The 16,926-nt window shown below is 32.1% G+C and overlaps 1 protein-coding gene, 1 long non-coding RNA gene and 1 pseudogene across 3 annotated transcripts; 2 read left to right on the plus strand and 1 right to left on the minus strand.

The window, feature by feature from the left end:
* The first annotated feature begins 3,532 nt into the window (after positions 1-3,532).
* Positions 3,533-4,202, plus strand: LOC112795353 (sugar carrier protein C-like; annotated as a pseudogene).
* A 2,720-nt stretch (positions 4,203-6,922) lies between these two features.
* On the plus strand, positions 6,923-10,128 carry LOC112797731 (hypersensitive-induced response protein-like protein 2). Of its 2 annotated transcripts, none has more exons than XM_025840814.3 (6): positions 6,923-7,341; positions 8,120-8,319; positions 8,685-8,805; positions 8,954-9,045; positions 9,137-9,233; positions 9,593-10,128. In XM_025840814.3, exons 2-6 carry the CDS (start codon positions 8,131-8,133, stop codon positions 9,961-9,963), a joined length of 870 nt encoding a protein of 289 aa, XP_025696599.1. In that variant the 5' UTR covers positions 6,923-7,341; positions 8,120-8,130; the 3' UTR covers positions 9,964-10,128. The 2 variants fall into 2 exon arrangements, with proteins under 2 accessions (XP_025696599.1, XP_025696597.1); XM_025840812.3 differs by having other exon boundaries at positions 7,210-7,974.
* Positions 10,129-10,587: 459 nt separating this feature from the next.
* On the minus strand, positions 10,588-11,691 carry LOC112797732 (uncharacterized). The gene is made up of 3 exons (XR_003199855.2): positions 11,487-11,691; positions 11,116-11,335; positions 10,588-10,896 (listed from the first exon to the last, which is right to left on the minus strand). It is a non-coding gene; the product is annotated as an uncharacterized lncRNA (long non-coding RNA).
* Positions 11,692-16,926: the final 5,235 nt, after the last annotated feature.

Below are 16,926 nucleotides of genomic sequence, written 5' to 3' on the forward strand. Positions count from 1 at the left end.
TAGAAAACTGCTAGCCCACTAACGGTGCTCAATTCTTGTTACAGAAATTGCTTTTCTATGTATGATTAGTTAATATAATAGCATCAACAACAATGTATTTAGGTGGTCTATCAAAATTGACATCAACGAGGTGGCTTGATTAAGAACCTAAGTCATATGATATAACATAGCTCCTCACACTGTTGAATAATTTTCATGCACAGCAAAATAAACCATTGACCAGAAACCACCAACATCCAGGAGCATACCAAGGACAAAATGGACTGGCAAAAGTAATAATAAAGGTAGAAGAAGAGAAGAGTTATTATAGAGTTGCTGCGGTAATTTCTCAAACAGGTGGTGGGCAATCTACTCATGAAAATGGTGTTGCTGCGTCCTATCATATTAAACTTCAGCTTCAATTTCCAAAGCTCTTCCACAACAAACCTCTAGTAACAACTGTGATAATAACTTAATGATGAATCAAAATCAAAATCAAAATCAAAATCAAAAGAAATTTTATTATAGAGTACTTAAAGATTTTTCATGAAAGACAGGAAACATTGAGTAATATTTTTGGGTGTTATTATGAATTTCTGGTTGCATGTTTTGAATGGATACAGAATGATGGACAGCAAGAAGGTAAGAGTTGAAGAAAGCAATAAATGAACAAAAATCAAAACTCATTTACCTTCACATTAATCTTGAAGAAGCATCACGCATTAGTAGAAACGAAGAAGAATGGATAGAGAGCTGAGAGATGCTGTTGCATGTTGCAAAGAGTAACGCTGCTGCTATTGGAGACGCTACTTGAGATGAACAGCGAGCTCAAGAATGTTGATTCGTGTTGAGCGTGCTCCAGCGTTGAGAGCAACAAAAATGGCGTGCAAGAGTGTAGAGGAGAGACTAAAATTTTTGGGGAGAAGAAGAGAGCGTGGTAAAGGAGCGTGAATACACGCTCTCTTTATGGGTTTGGGTTTTATTTTGTTTTAGGTATAAAATTAGTATTGCTGGTTGTTTGCTGGCCCAAAAGTTAGAAAACTGCTAGCCCACTAACGGTGCTCAATTCTTGTTACAGAAATTGCTTTTCTATGTATGATTAGTTAATATAATAGCATCAACAACAATGTATTTAGGTGGTCTATCAAAATTGACATCAACGAGGTGGCTTGATTAAGAACCTAAGTCATATGATATAACATAGCTCCTCACACTGTTGAATAATTTTCATGCACAGCAAAATAAACCATTGACCAGAAACCACCAACATCCAGGAGCATACCAAGGACAAAATGGACTGGCAAAAGTAATAATAAAGGTAGAAGAAGAGAAGAGTTATTATAGAGTTGCTGCGGTAATTTCTCAAACAGGTGGTGGGCAATCTACTCATGAAAATGGTGTTGCTGCGTCCTATCATATTAAACTTCAGCTTCAATTTCCAAAGCTCTTCCACAACAAACCTCTAGTAACAACTGTGATAATAACTTAATGATGAATCAAAATCAAAATCAAAATCAAAATCAAAAGAAATTTTATTATAGAGTACTTAAAGATTTTTCATGAAAGACAGGAAACATTGAGTAATATTTTTGGGTGTTATTATGAATTTCTGGTTGCATGTTTTGAATGGATACAGAATGATGGACAGCAAGAAGGTAAGAGTTGAAGAAAGCAATAAATGAACAAAAATCAAAACTCATTTACCTTCACATTAATCTTGAAGAAGCATCACGCATTAGTAGAAACGAAGAAGAATGGATAGAGAGCTGAGAGATGCTGTTGCATGTTGCAAAGAGTAACGCTGCTGCTATTGGAGACGTTACTTGAGATGAACAGCGAGCTCAAGAATGCTGATTTGTGTTGAGCATGCTCCAGCGTTGAGAGCAACAAAAATGGCGTGCAAGAGTGTAGAGAAGAGACTAAAATTTTTGGAGAGAAGAAGAGAGCGTGGTAAAGGAGCGTGAATACACGCTCTCTTTATGGGTTTGGGCTTTATTTTGTTTGAGGTATAAAATTAGTATTGCTGGTTGTTTGCTGGCCCAAAAGTTAGAAAGCTGCTGGCCCCCCTAGCGGTGCTCAATTCTTGTTACAGAGATTGCTTTTCTATGTATGATTAGTTAATATAATAGCATCAACAACAATGTATTTAGGTGGTCTATCAAAATTGACATCAACGAGGTGGCTTGATTAAGAACCTAAGTCATATGATATAACATAGCTCCTCACACTGTTGAATAATTTTCATGCACAGTAAAATAAATCATTGACCAGAAACCACCAACATCCAGGAGCATACCAAGGACAAAATGGACTGGCAAAAGTAATAATAAAGGTAAAAGAAGAGAAGAGTTATTATAGAGTTGCTGCGGTAATTTCTCAAACAGGTGGTGGGCAATCTACTCATGAAAATGGTGTTGCTGCGTCTTATCATATTAAACTTCAGCTTCAATTTCCAAAGCTCTACCACAACAAACCTCTAGTAACAACTGAGATAATAACTTAATGATGAATCAAAATCAAAATCAAAATCAAAATCAAAATGAAAAGAAATTTTATTATAGAGTACTTAAAGATTTTTCATGAAAGACAGGAAACATTGAGTAATATTTTTGGGTGTTATTATGAATTTCTGGTTGCATGTTTTGAATGGATACAGAATGATGGCCAGCAAGAAGGTAAGAGTTGAAGAAAGCAATAAATGAACAAAAATCAAAACTCATTTAAGTTCACATTAATCTTGAAGAAGCATCACGCATTAGTAGAAACGAAGAAGAATGGATAGAGAGCTGAGAGATGCTGTTGCATGTTGCAGAGAGTAACGCTGCTATTGGAGATGCTACTTGAGATGAACAGCGAGCTCAAGAATGTTGATTCGTGTTGAGCGTGCTCCAGCGTTGAGAGCAACAAAAATGGCGTGCAAGAGTGTAGAGGAGAGACTAAAATTTTTGGGGAGAAGAAGAGAGCGTGGTAAAGGAGCGTGAATACACGCTCTCTTTATGGGTTTGGGTTTTATTTTGTTTTAGGTATAAAATTAGTATTGCTGGTTGTTTGCTGGCCCAAAAGTTAGAAAACTACTGGCCCCTAGCGGTGCTCATATATAAATAGTGGTAGTAGAATTTCTTCCTTTTTTTTCTTTTTCTTTTTGAAAGTAAATTATTCAAATCAATAAATTAAAATCACTATATTAGTACAAACTATACAAAGCAACTACTACCCGAAAAAAAAAAGAAACTGTAACTAGTCGTGAAAAACTTAGAAGGGAAACTAGATTTCGTTGCATTATGATATTGCTTGATAAATATTGGACCAAATAAAAAAAGTTATGGTGGCTAGAATCAAAGTGATATATGTATAATATCAAGTGTAATTATCCGTGCGATGCATGTGCGATACACGTGCATCGCACGTGTGATGTATGTGTGATGCATGTGATAAGATTGAATAAAATATAAAACTGATAATTAAATAAAAATAGAAAAATAGTGTTACAAAATTTATAAAAAACAATAATAAATAAAGAAAATATCTAATATCATTATAAACAAATTAAAAAATTGAAATCAGGGGAGCTTTGAACATTGGGTTCCAATTGTCCATCACAGTTGAGATCCTAGTGGCAAATGTGCTCAACTATTTTTTCGCAAATATCGACAGTGGATGGAGATGGAGGCTTAGCATTGGTGGTGCAATGGTCTCTGCACTCATCATCACATAAGCGTGGAGAGCACGAAAAAGTTAGGCAACAACTGAGGAAGGTTCCCGGCTTGGAAGACATTGATGAAGAGTTCAACGATCTTATTGCCGCAAGTGAGGAATTGAAGAAGATGGAACACCCTTGGAGGAACCTGCTGCGGCGCAAGTACAGGCCTCACCTCACCAGGGCAATCATGATTCCATTCTTCCAGCAATTCACAGGCATTATTGTCATCATGTTTTATGCGCTTGTGTTGTTCGGCTCTATTGGCTTTAACGACAACTCTACTCTCATGTCAGCCGTCATCACCGGCGTCGTAAATGTGGCTGTCACCGTTGTGTCTATCTATGGGATTGATAAGTGGGATAAGAGAGCCCTTTTTCTAGAAGGCGGAACGCAAATGATTATATGTCAGGCCGTAGTAGCCGCTGCTATTGGAACCAAGTTCGGAATTGATGGAAACCCCGGTGATTTGCCAGTGTGGTATGCTGTTGTGGTGATGATGTTTATTTGTCTATTCAACGAATGAGATCAAATCCCATGTTTTAAACGTTTTTGCTTAAGTATTTATCTCCGGCAAAAATACCAAAACAAAAAATTATTGTTACATTGGACAATTTTAATACGAAAAAGAACGTTAAGGAAGATTCTAAATAAAAAATTATGTTGGAGACGGTTTCGATTTTGACCCTCAACGTTATGAACAAAATAATACTTATCCCTATAGTTATCATATTATTATTATTATTATTATTATTATTATTATTATTATTATTATTATTATTATTATTAAAAATATTTTCGATCGATAATTGATAAGTAGTTTAATAATGCATTAAATATTGATTTTATATAATTATAATAAAGATATTTTTTTAAATTAATATAATTATGCATTAATACTAAATGCTAATTATAGTATAAGTATAATAAAGATATTTTTATAAAATAAATTTAGAAGAAAAAATATATATTTATTTTGGTGAAGAAATAGATTCATGAGAAATCAATACTTCACTTTTATTAGTTGAAAAAAACTCAATTTTAGTATATTAAGTAGATTCAGATACAGAGAAGAAAGCAAAAGTGTGTACAATAATATTGGTACCACTTACCACCATAATAATAATAATAACAATCATGATTGCTTTCGTTTATTATCAATTGCAATATTATTGAATTAATTAAGATTGTGTGGACCTATATGGTTTCCATTTGAGATTTTTCATTTATTTATTCTTTTTTATAAACCGAATGAATCCGACTAATCCTTTAACCATACGCGAATTATTCACTCAAGGACAAATAATTGTATGCGGAATATTTTTTATTTATAAGTTATACAAAACAGAAAAATTTTCCATATACAAGCATTTTTTTATACAAGTCTTTATAAGTTATTATATTAACGCGCTTGAACGTTACTGCACGTTCTTCTTCCTCTTTCTCTTCTTCTTCTTTTCTTTCGTTTCTTGCTTTCTCTTTCTCCTTCTTCAACTGTTACTGCACAATTTCACTGCATCGTCTTCTTCTTCTTGCTGCACATTCTTCTTCCTCTTCCTCCTCTTCTTCTTCTTCTTTTCTTTCGTTTTTTGCCTTCTCTTTCTCCTTTTTCATTTACGTGCTTTTCTCTTTGTTTTCTTTTTTCGTTATTCTTGATTTCCATTATTTTTTTATATCAAGCTCTGAAATCATTTTTGAAGAAGAAGAAGCAGCAGAATATGAGGAGGAGAAAGAGAAAGAGTTCTGAATTATGCATAAGGTGTCCTTTGGGTGTATTTCTGTAATCGTTTGGGTGTATTTCTAAAGTTTCATTATTTTCAAAACGATTTCAAAGCTTGATTTCAGAAACCATGAAAATCGAAAAAAAAGAAACAAGAATACCAGTAATAAACGAGTAAAACAACTAATGAAAAGGCAAAGAGAATAACGAAGAAATATCGTTTGGGTGTATTTCTGTAATCGTTTGGGTGTATTTCTATAATCGTTTGGGTGTATTTCTGAAGTTCTATTATTTTTAAAACGATTTCAAAGTTTGATTTCAGAAACCATGAAAATCGAAAAAAAAAGAAGCAAGAATACCAGTAATAAATGCAAGTAAAACAACTAATGAAAAGGCAAAGAGAATAACGAAGAAATATCGTTTAGGTGTATTTCTATAATCGTTTGGGTGTATTTCTGTAATCGTTTGGGTGTATTTCTGAAGTTCCATTATCTTCAAAACGATTTCAAAGCTTGATTTCAGAAACCATGAAAATCGAAAAAAAACGAAGTAAGAATACCAATAATAAACGCAAGTAAAACAACTAATGAAAAGGCAAAGAGAATAACGAAGAAATACATGGAGGAGGAAGAAGAAGAAGAAGAAGAAGAGGAAGAGGAAGAGGAAGAGAAAGAGGAAGAGAAAGAGGAAGAGGAAGAGGAAGATGAGTTGTTCATAATCCACGGTGAGTGATGAAGAGGAAGAGGAAGAGGAAGAGGAAGAGGAGTCGTTCATAATTCACTGTGAATGTAGCGCTTTGGAAACTGAATAACGCATTAAAAGACCCTAATGTGTAGCAACTTGTAAAACTTGTAAGTCAAAAAGACTTGTATGTATAGTAAGCCTCTACAAAATAAGAGTAGCATCGAGAAATGATGATATATACATTATTAGACATATGTGCTACACGTGCACCGTCAGAAAATTAAACAGGGTGCTCTCAACACGCAACAATGGAAGCTATTAATTGCATTTACTACCACACTACCCATCATCATCATCATCATAATTGATAATAACTATTGTATCTGCAACATTTATTGTGTGCCTATGAAGCTCTTCCCATAAATTTTGTTCTCTTTGGTTTTTTCCTTCGAGTAATTTACGTGTATAAATTGTTTGAGTTGAGATATTACGTAAAATTACCCTGATTGAAAATTATATATATTTTTTATATTTTTCTTTTGTTTTAAATCTGTATAATTTGTAGCACTCTAAATCATTTAGAGATTTTCATGTAAATTATTTAGGTTATAATTATTTAAATATTGACTAAATTTTAATAAAAATATTTACTTTCTAAATTTTTTCAATCCAATTTAGCACACAATAATCTACTTTGTTGGGCAGTTTCTTCTTAAATCGCTGTAACATAAAATAAATCACGTGAAAACTTAAAATACGGTTTAGGATCTAAAAAATTAGACAAATTTAAAGCAAGACAAACATGTATATAATTTTCAGTTAAGGACAATTGCATCATAAATTATCCGATTCCTTTTTCTTTGTTCCTTTCAGAAATGCTCAAGTTCAAATAACGCGTTTCTGTCTTTCTGACAGCAAATGTTTAACAAAGATAATTGTATTATAATGCTTAATTAACGTGAAGATTATTTTAGTAGGTAATAGTAGTATGTAAAAATATTTTTTTAGTTATAAGCAAATTAAAGGTTGCTTGTAATATTTTAATTTATTTTATTAAAAACAAAAAATTGGCATTTTCTTGCTTATGCATTGTATTCTTTTAAATAGTCAACCGTGTTCAGAACTAAGTACTGCAGTGGAGGAAAAATTCCTTGATTATTTTAAACAAAAGAAAAAAAGCTGAAAAGAGTGGAGATTGACTGATCAACAAGGTCGTCTCCAATAACAGCCCTAACAAGGTCGGGCATCGTCCATTCGGGAGGTAATAGCCTCCCGCTTCTCCTCACCCACTTAGTGTATTCATTAGAGATTCCCTCCCCCCCCCCCCCCCCCCTCAAAGTCAGCTGGAGCGCATTCAACATCACAGCAGCGCATTCAACATCACAGCAGCTGGTCGTCCCATGGTGTTGGTCCCTTTGTCCTATAATGTTCTTTCAGAACTAGTAGTTTTTAAAGAGGAGATTAATTTCTTCATTTAGAATTTGCTTTGTTTTTAAGAGGAAGAAGATAAACATATTAAGCCAGCAAACAGCAAGAAGATCCCATATTTGAGTTGGCAAAGTGACATGAGGAATAACTATATCGACACCCTGCACTTGCGACACAGTTGTTCCTTATGTCACTTTACCATCTTAAATATGGGATTTTCTTGCTGTTTGGTGGCTTAATTGTCTTCATGAGTATGTTTATCTTCTTCCTCTTGCCAGAAACAAAACAAGTTCCAATTGAGAAAATTAATCTCCTCTTTAAAAATCACTGGTTCTGGAAGAACATTGTAAGACAAAGGGACCAACACTATGGAACGACAGCTGCTATTTAAGAGCCTCAATGAAGTTATGCATGTTTACCTGAAACACCAAGATCATAGCCATAAATAGCTTAAAACGAAAACTTGGTATTACCTTTATTTTTCTTATTGTTTAAAATTTCTCCTTGGATATATGTTTTGTGTTGAAATTTTTGCTAGATTCTTGTGTTTTGACAAAGATTATTTCATTAATTGTAACCTAGTTTATTGAGTAAATGCTATCCAAGTGCAGAATTGAAAGATATGGGTCAAGCTTTAGGTTGTATTATAGTTGGACAATCAAATGTGGCAATTAAGGAACACTTTGGGAAATTTGATGATGTTCTGCAACCTGGGTGTCACTGCTTGCCTTGGTGCCTCGGATACCAGATAGCCGGCGGCCTTTCGCTCCGTGTGCAGCAACTCGATGTCAAATGCGAGACAAAAACCAAGGTTTCTTTTGCTTCCTTTTCCTCCTCCTTCTGTAATATTAGCTCTTCTTTAGATGATATGATCTGTGATCACTTTGCTTTCTGTTCAGAACACTACTGAAAGTTATAATTGTTTAAGAACAACAATTTGCCTATGAGAAATTCTGTGAATTTTAAAACTTCTAATTTTTCAACTGTGATGAATTTTGCAAAGAAGTAGTACAGTTGCATATTGTTCCATTTGTTATTTCTTTTGATCTATGCTTCAGGAAATTTCCTTGTTCTCCAATATACCTTTTACCTTTTAAGATTTAGAAGGTAGGTGTGTATTTTCAATTTGATCTATTTTGAACAATTGTTAAAGGTTAACTCTGATATACTTGTTAGGATAATGTGTTTGTCAATGTGGTTGCTTCCGTGCAATACCGCGCCTTGGCCGATAAAGCATCTGACGCCTTCTATAGGCTCACCAACACAAAGGAACAGATACAGTCATATGTTTTCGACGGTATGTGGAATGATCGATTATTGTGCTTGATTCTGTTTTAGAAATGTTACTTACCTGAAATTAATGCAAGATCACTCCATTAATGGAACTATCTAGTATCTACTGCTTCTATAAAATGCTGCTTATGCTTTTTTTTGTATTTCTTCAGTTATCAGGGCAAGTGTGCCAAAGTTGGAGCTGGATGCTGTCTTTGAGCAGAAGAACGACATTGCAAGGGCCGTCGAAGATGAGCTTGAAAAGGTGTTATTTCGGCCTGCAATTTCGGCTTTTGTTATCATAATCCTTGTCAATTACTTTGTGATTAACAAATTATCTTAAACTCTTGTTTTAGGCCATGTCTGCTTATGGATATGAGATTGTTCAGACCCTTATTGTTGATATAGAGCCTGATGTTCATGTCAAGAGAGCTATGAATGAGATTAATGCAGGTAATCTGTTCTTAGTTGATCAAAACTTACTTTTAACATGCATAAATATTCATATATACATGCAGCTTTTCATATATTTGCTTGCATTTCAACTTTCTCTTTCAAAGTTCAAACTAATTAAGTAAATATAATAATAATCACTCATTTGGTAGACTTGGAACTCTTTTCTTGTCTTAAATTTAAAGACATGAGCTATTCTTGTCTCAAACCCCAAGTTTGTGAGTGTGTGCGCGCATGTGTTAAAGACATGACCTGCATAAGTGGACAGAAAGAGTGTTCTTAAAACCCTTTTCTCAGTTGGTTTATCATTGTAATGAAGGTTATATCTCCTAATAACCATTTCACTATTTTCTCAACAGCTGCTAGATTGAGGCTAGCTGCTAATGAAAAAGCTGAAGCAGAGAAAATACTTCAGATCAAGAAAGCCGAGGGAGAAGCCGAGTCCAAATACCTGTCGGGACTCGGAATAGCTCGACAGCGCCAGGCCATTGTGGATGGACTGAGGGACAGTGTGCTTGAATTCTCCGAGAACGTGCCCGGGACGACAGCAAAAGATATCATGGACATGGTTCTGGTGACACAATACTTCGACACAATGAAGGAAATTGGTGCTTCTTCAAAGTCCTCAGCAGTGTTCATACCACATGGTCCTGGTGCTGTTAGGGATGTTGCTGAGCAAATCAGAGATGGTTTACTTCAGGCCAATGCCTCACCAAATCTCTTAAATTAAGCCTTTTTCTGGAGTTGTGAATAACAATACTAATGTATATTGTATGTGTGTGTGTGTGTGCTTTCTGGATAATCGATGTTTTTGTGCTTGATTTTGAGTGTTAAAGACTAGCTGTTAAAGCTTTCAATATTAAAGATTGGTGGAAGCTGCAAGGATTACTTCTTAGATTTTTTTTAATTATGTCTTATTTGTGTGTGTTTAAATTTACATTTTGTATATTCTTGCTAACAATTAAAATTGCCTTAGCTTATTAATCATGCTTCCTAAGGAGCTTAATAGATAGAAGAATAGAGAGATGGAAACTCACATCATATTACAGAATCCAAACTAAGGTATTGATTCTTGCTTCTATAATTCATTGAGAAAAATGAAATCTTACTTCCTATAAAAAAAAAACACTTCTAAAACAAATCCCAAACGTAAGCATACATTTGCACCTTTTTTGCCAGAAAAAAAAAATTTACAACTAATATTTGCTTATGTAGTTCGAAAACGTTATTCTTAAAAGAAATTAAACAAATACATCAATCACTTTATATCAAAATCAATTATACCTACAATTATTTCTTCAGAAACAGAACCAAACATGTATCCCATCCAAGAGGCATAATAAACAAACAACCATTGTAGGAACAAAAACAATATAAAAATTTCGCGCAAGTTAAAGCCTCAACAATGAGTCAAACCATTTGGTTTATAAAAAAACCTACTTATTTTTACAAAGTTGAATTGCTCAAATATAAAGAAAACATAAACACTTCTTGCCCAAGTAGAACCACCAACTTTAAGAAAATAAAAACTGCATGCTTCCTATCCCCCTTCCCCCCTATAACAAAGGTCATGCCAAGATGGATAAAAACTCCTAGGGCTTGAGAACCAAACCCAATCCAAATATGATAATATGATGCATTCAAAGCATTGCCTTTGTCATTCCTGCACGCAAGAATTCGTATCAAAATAGAATTAAACTAAAAAGAGAACACATCAATTCATTTTTTCATGTTAAATTCTGTAAGCATACAAGCTACAAATTCTAAACAGATCATCATAAAATTCAGTATCTCCACACGTGGTAAACATTAAAGTTGAAGTGAAATAAATGCAGACAATTCAACTAAAATTATGGCTTGAAAGGGGGCATCTATTACTCACAGAGTCAATGCGGCAATCAAGTCATCTTTGGTGAAGCTGACTCCAGCGTTCGATTTTGTCAAATCCCCACTTTTGGTATCATATGAAAGACCCACTCCGAGAGCAAGAATGCTAGTTCCAAAAACAGCAGAAAGCTAGGTTCACAATTGGGTTTGCCGTCAACCCAACACTGGTGTTCACTCCAGTCTCCAGCATAGTCGTGCAAGTACTGAAGTTCCACCTGTTTAAAAGAATATCCAACAACTTAATACCAATTAAGTATTAGAATGTAATAAATTTACCCAGATTTATCGAGGTTGATTTCTCTAACTGCATAATTATTCTAGAGGCATGAATATGCATAAATTTATGATGCTCTTAGCTTGCCAGACCTTTGATCAGGAACTTTGAAGCTAAAGATAGCCTTCAAACCAGGGGTAGGCTCATCAACAGTGATGGTTGTGAAGAGCTGAAAGAACCATCGTGAATCAAGTTTAGCAAAACTATCATACGAAAAAATAAATGAGTTGCATTAACAATTAGACATTGAAAAGCTGTTCCCTTGAATAATCTAAAGGCGATGATTTTTGTTTTTCCTTTGTCTAAAATTCAATAGGTATATATATAGAATTAATAGTCAAATTTATCCTGAAAGATGGCTCATTTTTTAGATTAGTCTTCCGAAAATTTTTTAGTCATATTAGTCCTTAAAAGATAAAATATAAGTCAAATTGGTGTTTTCGTTAGTTAGATAATAACAGCATGATGACGTATCACGTTAAGTGTCACGTGGCATGATGACGTAACAGGTTAATGCCATGTGTCACAATATGATTGGTTGACGTGTCAGGTTAATGACATCTAACATGTCACGTGTCACTTGACGTGTAAAAAAATTATTTATAATCAAATTAGTCCCTGAAAATATATACGAAAATCATTTTCATCCTTAAAATTTTAAAAATTAATCAAAGTCCTTATATAAATTTCTTTTATTTTTTTTTATAATATTAAATTTAAAATATTTTTTAATAGTACTAATTTTAATATTATTTTTAGACCTTAATAAATAAAATTTTTTACATAAAATAATAAAAATAATTAAATTATTATAAAATTATTTTGTCATTTGTATTTTAAATTTTATATTTTTAAATTATAATTTTTATAGTGACATTTTTTATTTAAATTAGTTTATCAAATTATTGTTGATTATATATTTAAAAATATAATTCAAAATATAATTTTAATATTTTGGATTTTACTAAATAGATATAGTAGTTATTTTAAATGTTCTAATCTTTTATATCTCACTTTATAAATATAGTAGTTATTTTAAAAAATATATATATATTAAAATATTAATATTCAACAAGTAATTCCACAAATCAATTTTTTAATTATTGAGTTCTACCATATATATTAACTAATAATAAAAATTATAATTTTAAAAATTTAAAAGATTTAAATTTTAAAATAAATATTATATTATATAGTAAGATTTAAAACGTCTAAATTTTTAAATATATAATCAGCAATAATTTGATAAATTTGTTTAAATAAAAAAATTTTGCTATAAAAAATTACAATTTAAAAATATAAAAGTTAAAATACAAATGACAAAATAATTTTATAATAATTTAATTATTTTTATTATTTTATTTAAAGAAACTTTATTTTTTAAGGTCTAAAAATAATATTAAAATTAGTACTATTAAAAATACTTCAAATTTAATATTATGAAGAAAAAATAAAAGAAATTTATATAAGGACTAATTTGATTAATTTTTAAAATTTTAAAGATGAAAATGACTTACGTCTAAATTTTCAGGGATTAATTTTCAAGTGACACGCGGCATTAATCTGTCATGTCATCATGCCACATGGTACTTAACGTAATACGTCATCAGCTGTTATCATCTAACTAATGGAATGACCAATTTAATTTACGTTTTATGTTTTAAGAACTAATATGACTAAAAAAAATCTTTTAAAGACTAATTTAAAAAATTAATATATATATATATAAGCAAAATCTTTCTCGTAATTTTCACTGAAATAATAATTTTGTAGGTAAGATACAAGTTTAGATGACTCTATTATTTTCGTGTGTATTTAAAATAAAATCAGGTTGAGAAGAGTTTATTATATAATGACATATCAATAAAAATCACTACTCTATATATTAACTACATGAATGAATATAAAAAAAATCCAATTAAAAATTTTTTTTAAAGATCTTGATGAAATTTAAAAATACAAATATTTATAGATTGAATATAAAAATTTTTATGAATTAAATTATAAAAAATTGAACAAATATAATTATACTGTAATATTTTATACTGTCGATATATTAAAATTAAACTCTTGCAAATTTATCAAAAAATATCTAAGTCTAAATAAACTAAGTGCAGGCATTGCTATGATAAAACATAATGATGGAGTTAGATACTTAGATTATGTATTTGATGCAATTTAGTAGGATAAGATTCTATATAATTTTTGTTGTGTTATGGTATTTCTTGGTAGCATGAATTAGGGAAGAAAACAAATAGAAAGAATTTACATCTAATAAAATTTACTGGCATAACATAATTAGCTAGAAAGAATAATAAACATAAACTCATTTCATTTTAGGGTGATTATTTAGTCTTTAAAAACTTTTGTGCGAACAAATTTATCCCTAAAAAATAAAAATTATCGAATAGGTTTTTGACGTTTCGTCGGATACGTGAAGTTCAATGACAGATTCAAAAATTTTAAATTGTAGAAATAAATATATAATACATAAAAATAAAAAATTACACAAACATATCAAAATATATAAAAATAAATAATGTAAAAATATTAAATATTAAATAATTTGTTATTTATTTATTATTAATATTGATATATAAATAAATAATAACGTAGTTATTAATTTAACTTTTTATAATAATAATAATAATAATAATAATAATAATAATAATAATAATAATAATAATAATAATAATAATAATAATAATAAAAAGTTAAATAAAAAACTCAAAGATATAAACTTTAACTAAATAAATTTATTAATTTATAATGTTACAGTAATGTTTTATTTTTTATTAAATTGATTTAATATATATTTTTATTTTATATTTTTAGATATAAATTAGAGTTTAATTTTGATGTATTGATTGTATAAAATATTTTAAACAATTGTTCAGTTATTATGTTCTTCTGGATTATCATTTACATGATCGATGTAAAAAATAATTATTTTTTATGACATGACATTATGTAATTAGATGTACGTGTAAATTTATTTATATTGATAATATAATAAAAATTAATTCTAAAAATTAAAATATATATATAATAAAGAAATTAACTAATTTGTATCCTAAAAAAACATGTTAAGAGTATAATAATAAAAAATTTAAATTTTAATATATTTAATATATTTAAAATACAACAACAAAGTCTTGTCCCACTAAGTGGAGTCGGCTACATGAATCAAACGATGTCATTGTGCTCTGTTATGTATCATTTCTACAGAGAGACCGTTTACATGTAGATCTCGTTTGACCACCTCATGGATGGTTTTCTTAGGTCTTCCTCTGCCTTTCGCCCTTTCTCCATCTTCCATCTCATCTACCCTCTTAACTGGATGTTCTATCGGTCTTCTTCTCACATGTCCAAACCACCTGAGACGCGATTCAACCATCTTTTCCACAATGGGTGCTACTCCAACTCTCTCCCTTATATCTCCATTCCTTATTTTATCCAATCGCGTATGACCACTCATCCATTTCAACATCTTCATCTCTGCCACACTCAGCTTATGTTCGTGCTCCCCTTTAGCCGCCCAACACTCTGTACTATACAGCATAGCCGGTCTTATAGCGGTGCGATAGAATTTACCTTTAAGTTTTAAAGGCACTTTTTTGTCGCATATAAAACCAGATGCACTCCGCCATTTTGACCAACCTGCTTGGATCATATGATTTACATCTTGTTCAATCTCTCCATTATCCTGTATGATGCACCCAAGATACTTAAAACTTTTAACTTTTCCTAGGATGTTTTCTCCAATCTTCACCTCTATATTGGGTTTTTCCTTCTCAAACTGAACTTACATTCCATATATTCCGTCTTGCTACGACTTATGCGCAGACCATACACTTCTAAAGCTTCTCTCCATAACTCCAACTTCTTATTTAGGTCTTTCCTTGACTCTCCCATAAGGACGATATCATCGGCAAAAAGCATGCACCATGGCACAGGCTCTTGGATGTGCTCTGTGAGTACTTCCAAGACTAATGTGAAAAGGTATGAACTTAAGGATGATCCCTGATGTAATCCTATACCAATAGAGAATTCCTCCGTCACACCACCTTGAGTCTTCACACTAGTTGTGACCCCATCATACATGTCTTTAATTGCCCGAATATATGCGATCCTTACTCTCTTCTTTTCTAAAACCTTCCATAAGACCTCCTTTGGTGCCCTATCATACGCTTTTTCCAAATCAATAAACACCATATGTAGATCCCTTTTATTACTACGATACCTCTCCATCATCCTTCTTAATAGGTATATCGCTTCAGTGGTAGATCTTCCTGGCATAAATCTAAATTGGTTCTCTGTTACTTGTGTCTCTTTTCTCAACCTCCGTTCTATCACCCTTTTTCATAATTTCATAGTATGACTCATAAGTTTAATCCCTCTATAGTTTATGCAACTTTATATATCCCCCTTACTCTTGTAGATAGGTATCAAGGTGCTCTTTCTCCACTCATCAGGCATCTTCTTTGACTTTAAAATCTCATTAAAAAGCTTGGTTAACCAATTGATGCCTTTTTCTCCAAGATCCTTCCAAACCTCAATCGGGATATTATCAGGTCCTACTACCCTGCCATTTTTCATCTCCTTTAGAGCCTCTTTTACTTCAAAGTCTCGAATCCTTCGATAGTAGTCAAAGTTTTGATCTTCTTCCCTTGTGCATAATCGACCAAGGCTCGGAAGAGTCTTCTGTCCTTCATTAAATAACTCGTATAAGTAGTTCTTTCACCTTTCATTAATCTTCTCCTCTTGAGCCAACACTTCTCCATCCTTATTCTTTATGCACTTAACCTGATCCAAATTTCTCGTTCTTCTTTTTCGACTCTTTGCGATTCTATATATACCTTTTTCTCCTTCTTTCGTGCCTAAAGACTGGTAGAGACCCTCATATGCTCTTGTTTTTGCTTCACTTACAGCCACTTTTGTCTCTTTCTTAGCCGCCTTATATTTTTTCCAGTTATCTGCATTGCGGCATAAATATCACTCTTTAAAGCATTTCCTTTTTATCTTTATCTTTTCTTGTATACTCGCATTCCACCACCAGAACTCCTTGTCTCTTGGTCCGATTCCTTTAGATTCACCAAAACTTTCTTCTATTGTTCTTCTAATAACTTCTGCTATCTCCCTCCACATCTCTTCCGCGCTTCTATTCCCATCCCACTTTGCTTCTTCTCCTACCCGTCTTAGGAAGCTTCTTTGTTTCTCACCTTTCATTCGCCACCACCTCGTCCTTGAGTTCTTCGTATGATGTCTTTTCCTCAACTTTTGCTCAACGCGAAAATCCATGATGAGCACCCTATGTTGTGTTGTCAAACTCTCTCCCGGGATAATTTTACAGTTAATGCAAAATTTTCGGTCGACTCTCCTCAACAAGAAGAAGTCGATTTGAGAGTTTGTCATGCCACTCTTATAGGTTATAAGATGTTCGTCTCTCTTTTTAAAACATGTATTTGCGATGAGAAGATCAAAGGTTTAGGAAAAGTGCAAAATAGTTTTACCATCGGTATTGATCACCCC

The sequence above is a fragment of the Arachis hypogaea genome, chromosome 4 (genome assembly GCF_003086295.3).
Source record: "Arachis hypogaea cultivar Tifrunner chromosome 4, arahy.Tifrunner.gnm2.J5K5, whole genome shotgun sequence".
Classification (NCBI taxonomy): domain Eukaryota; kingdom Viridiplantae; phylum Streptophyta; class Magnoliopsida; order Fabales; family Fabaceae; genus Arachis; species Arachis hypogaea.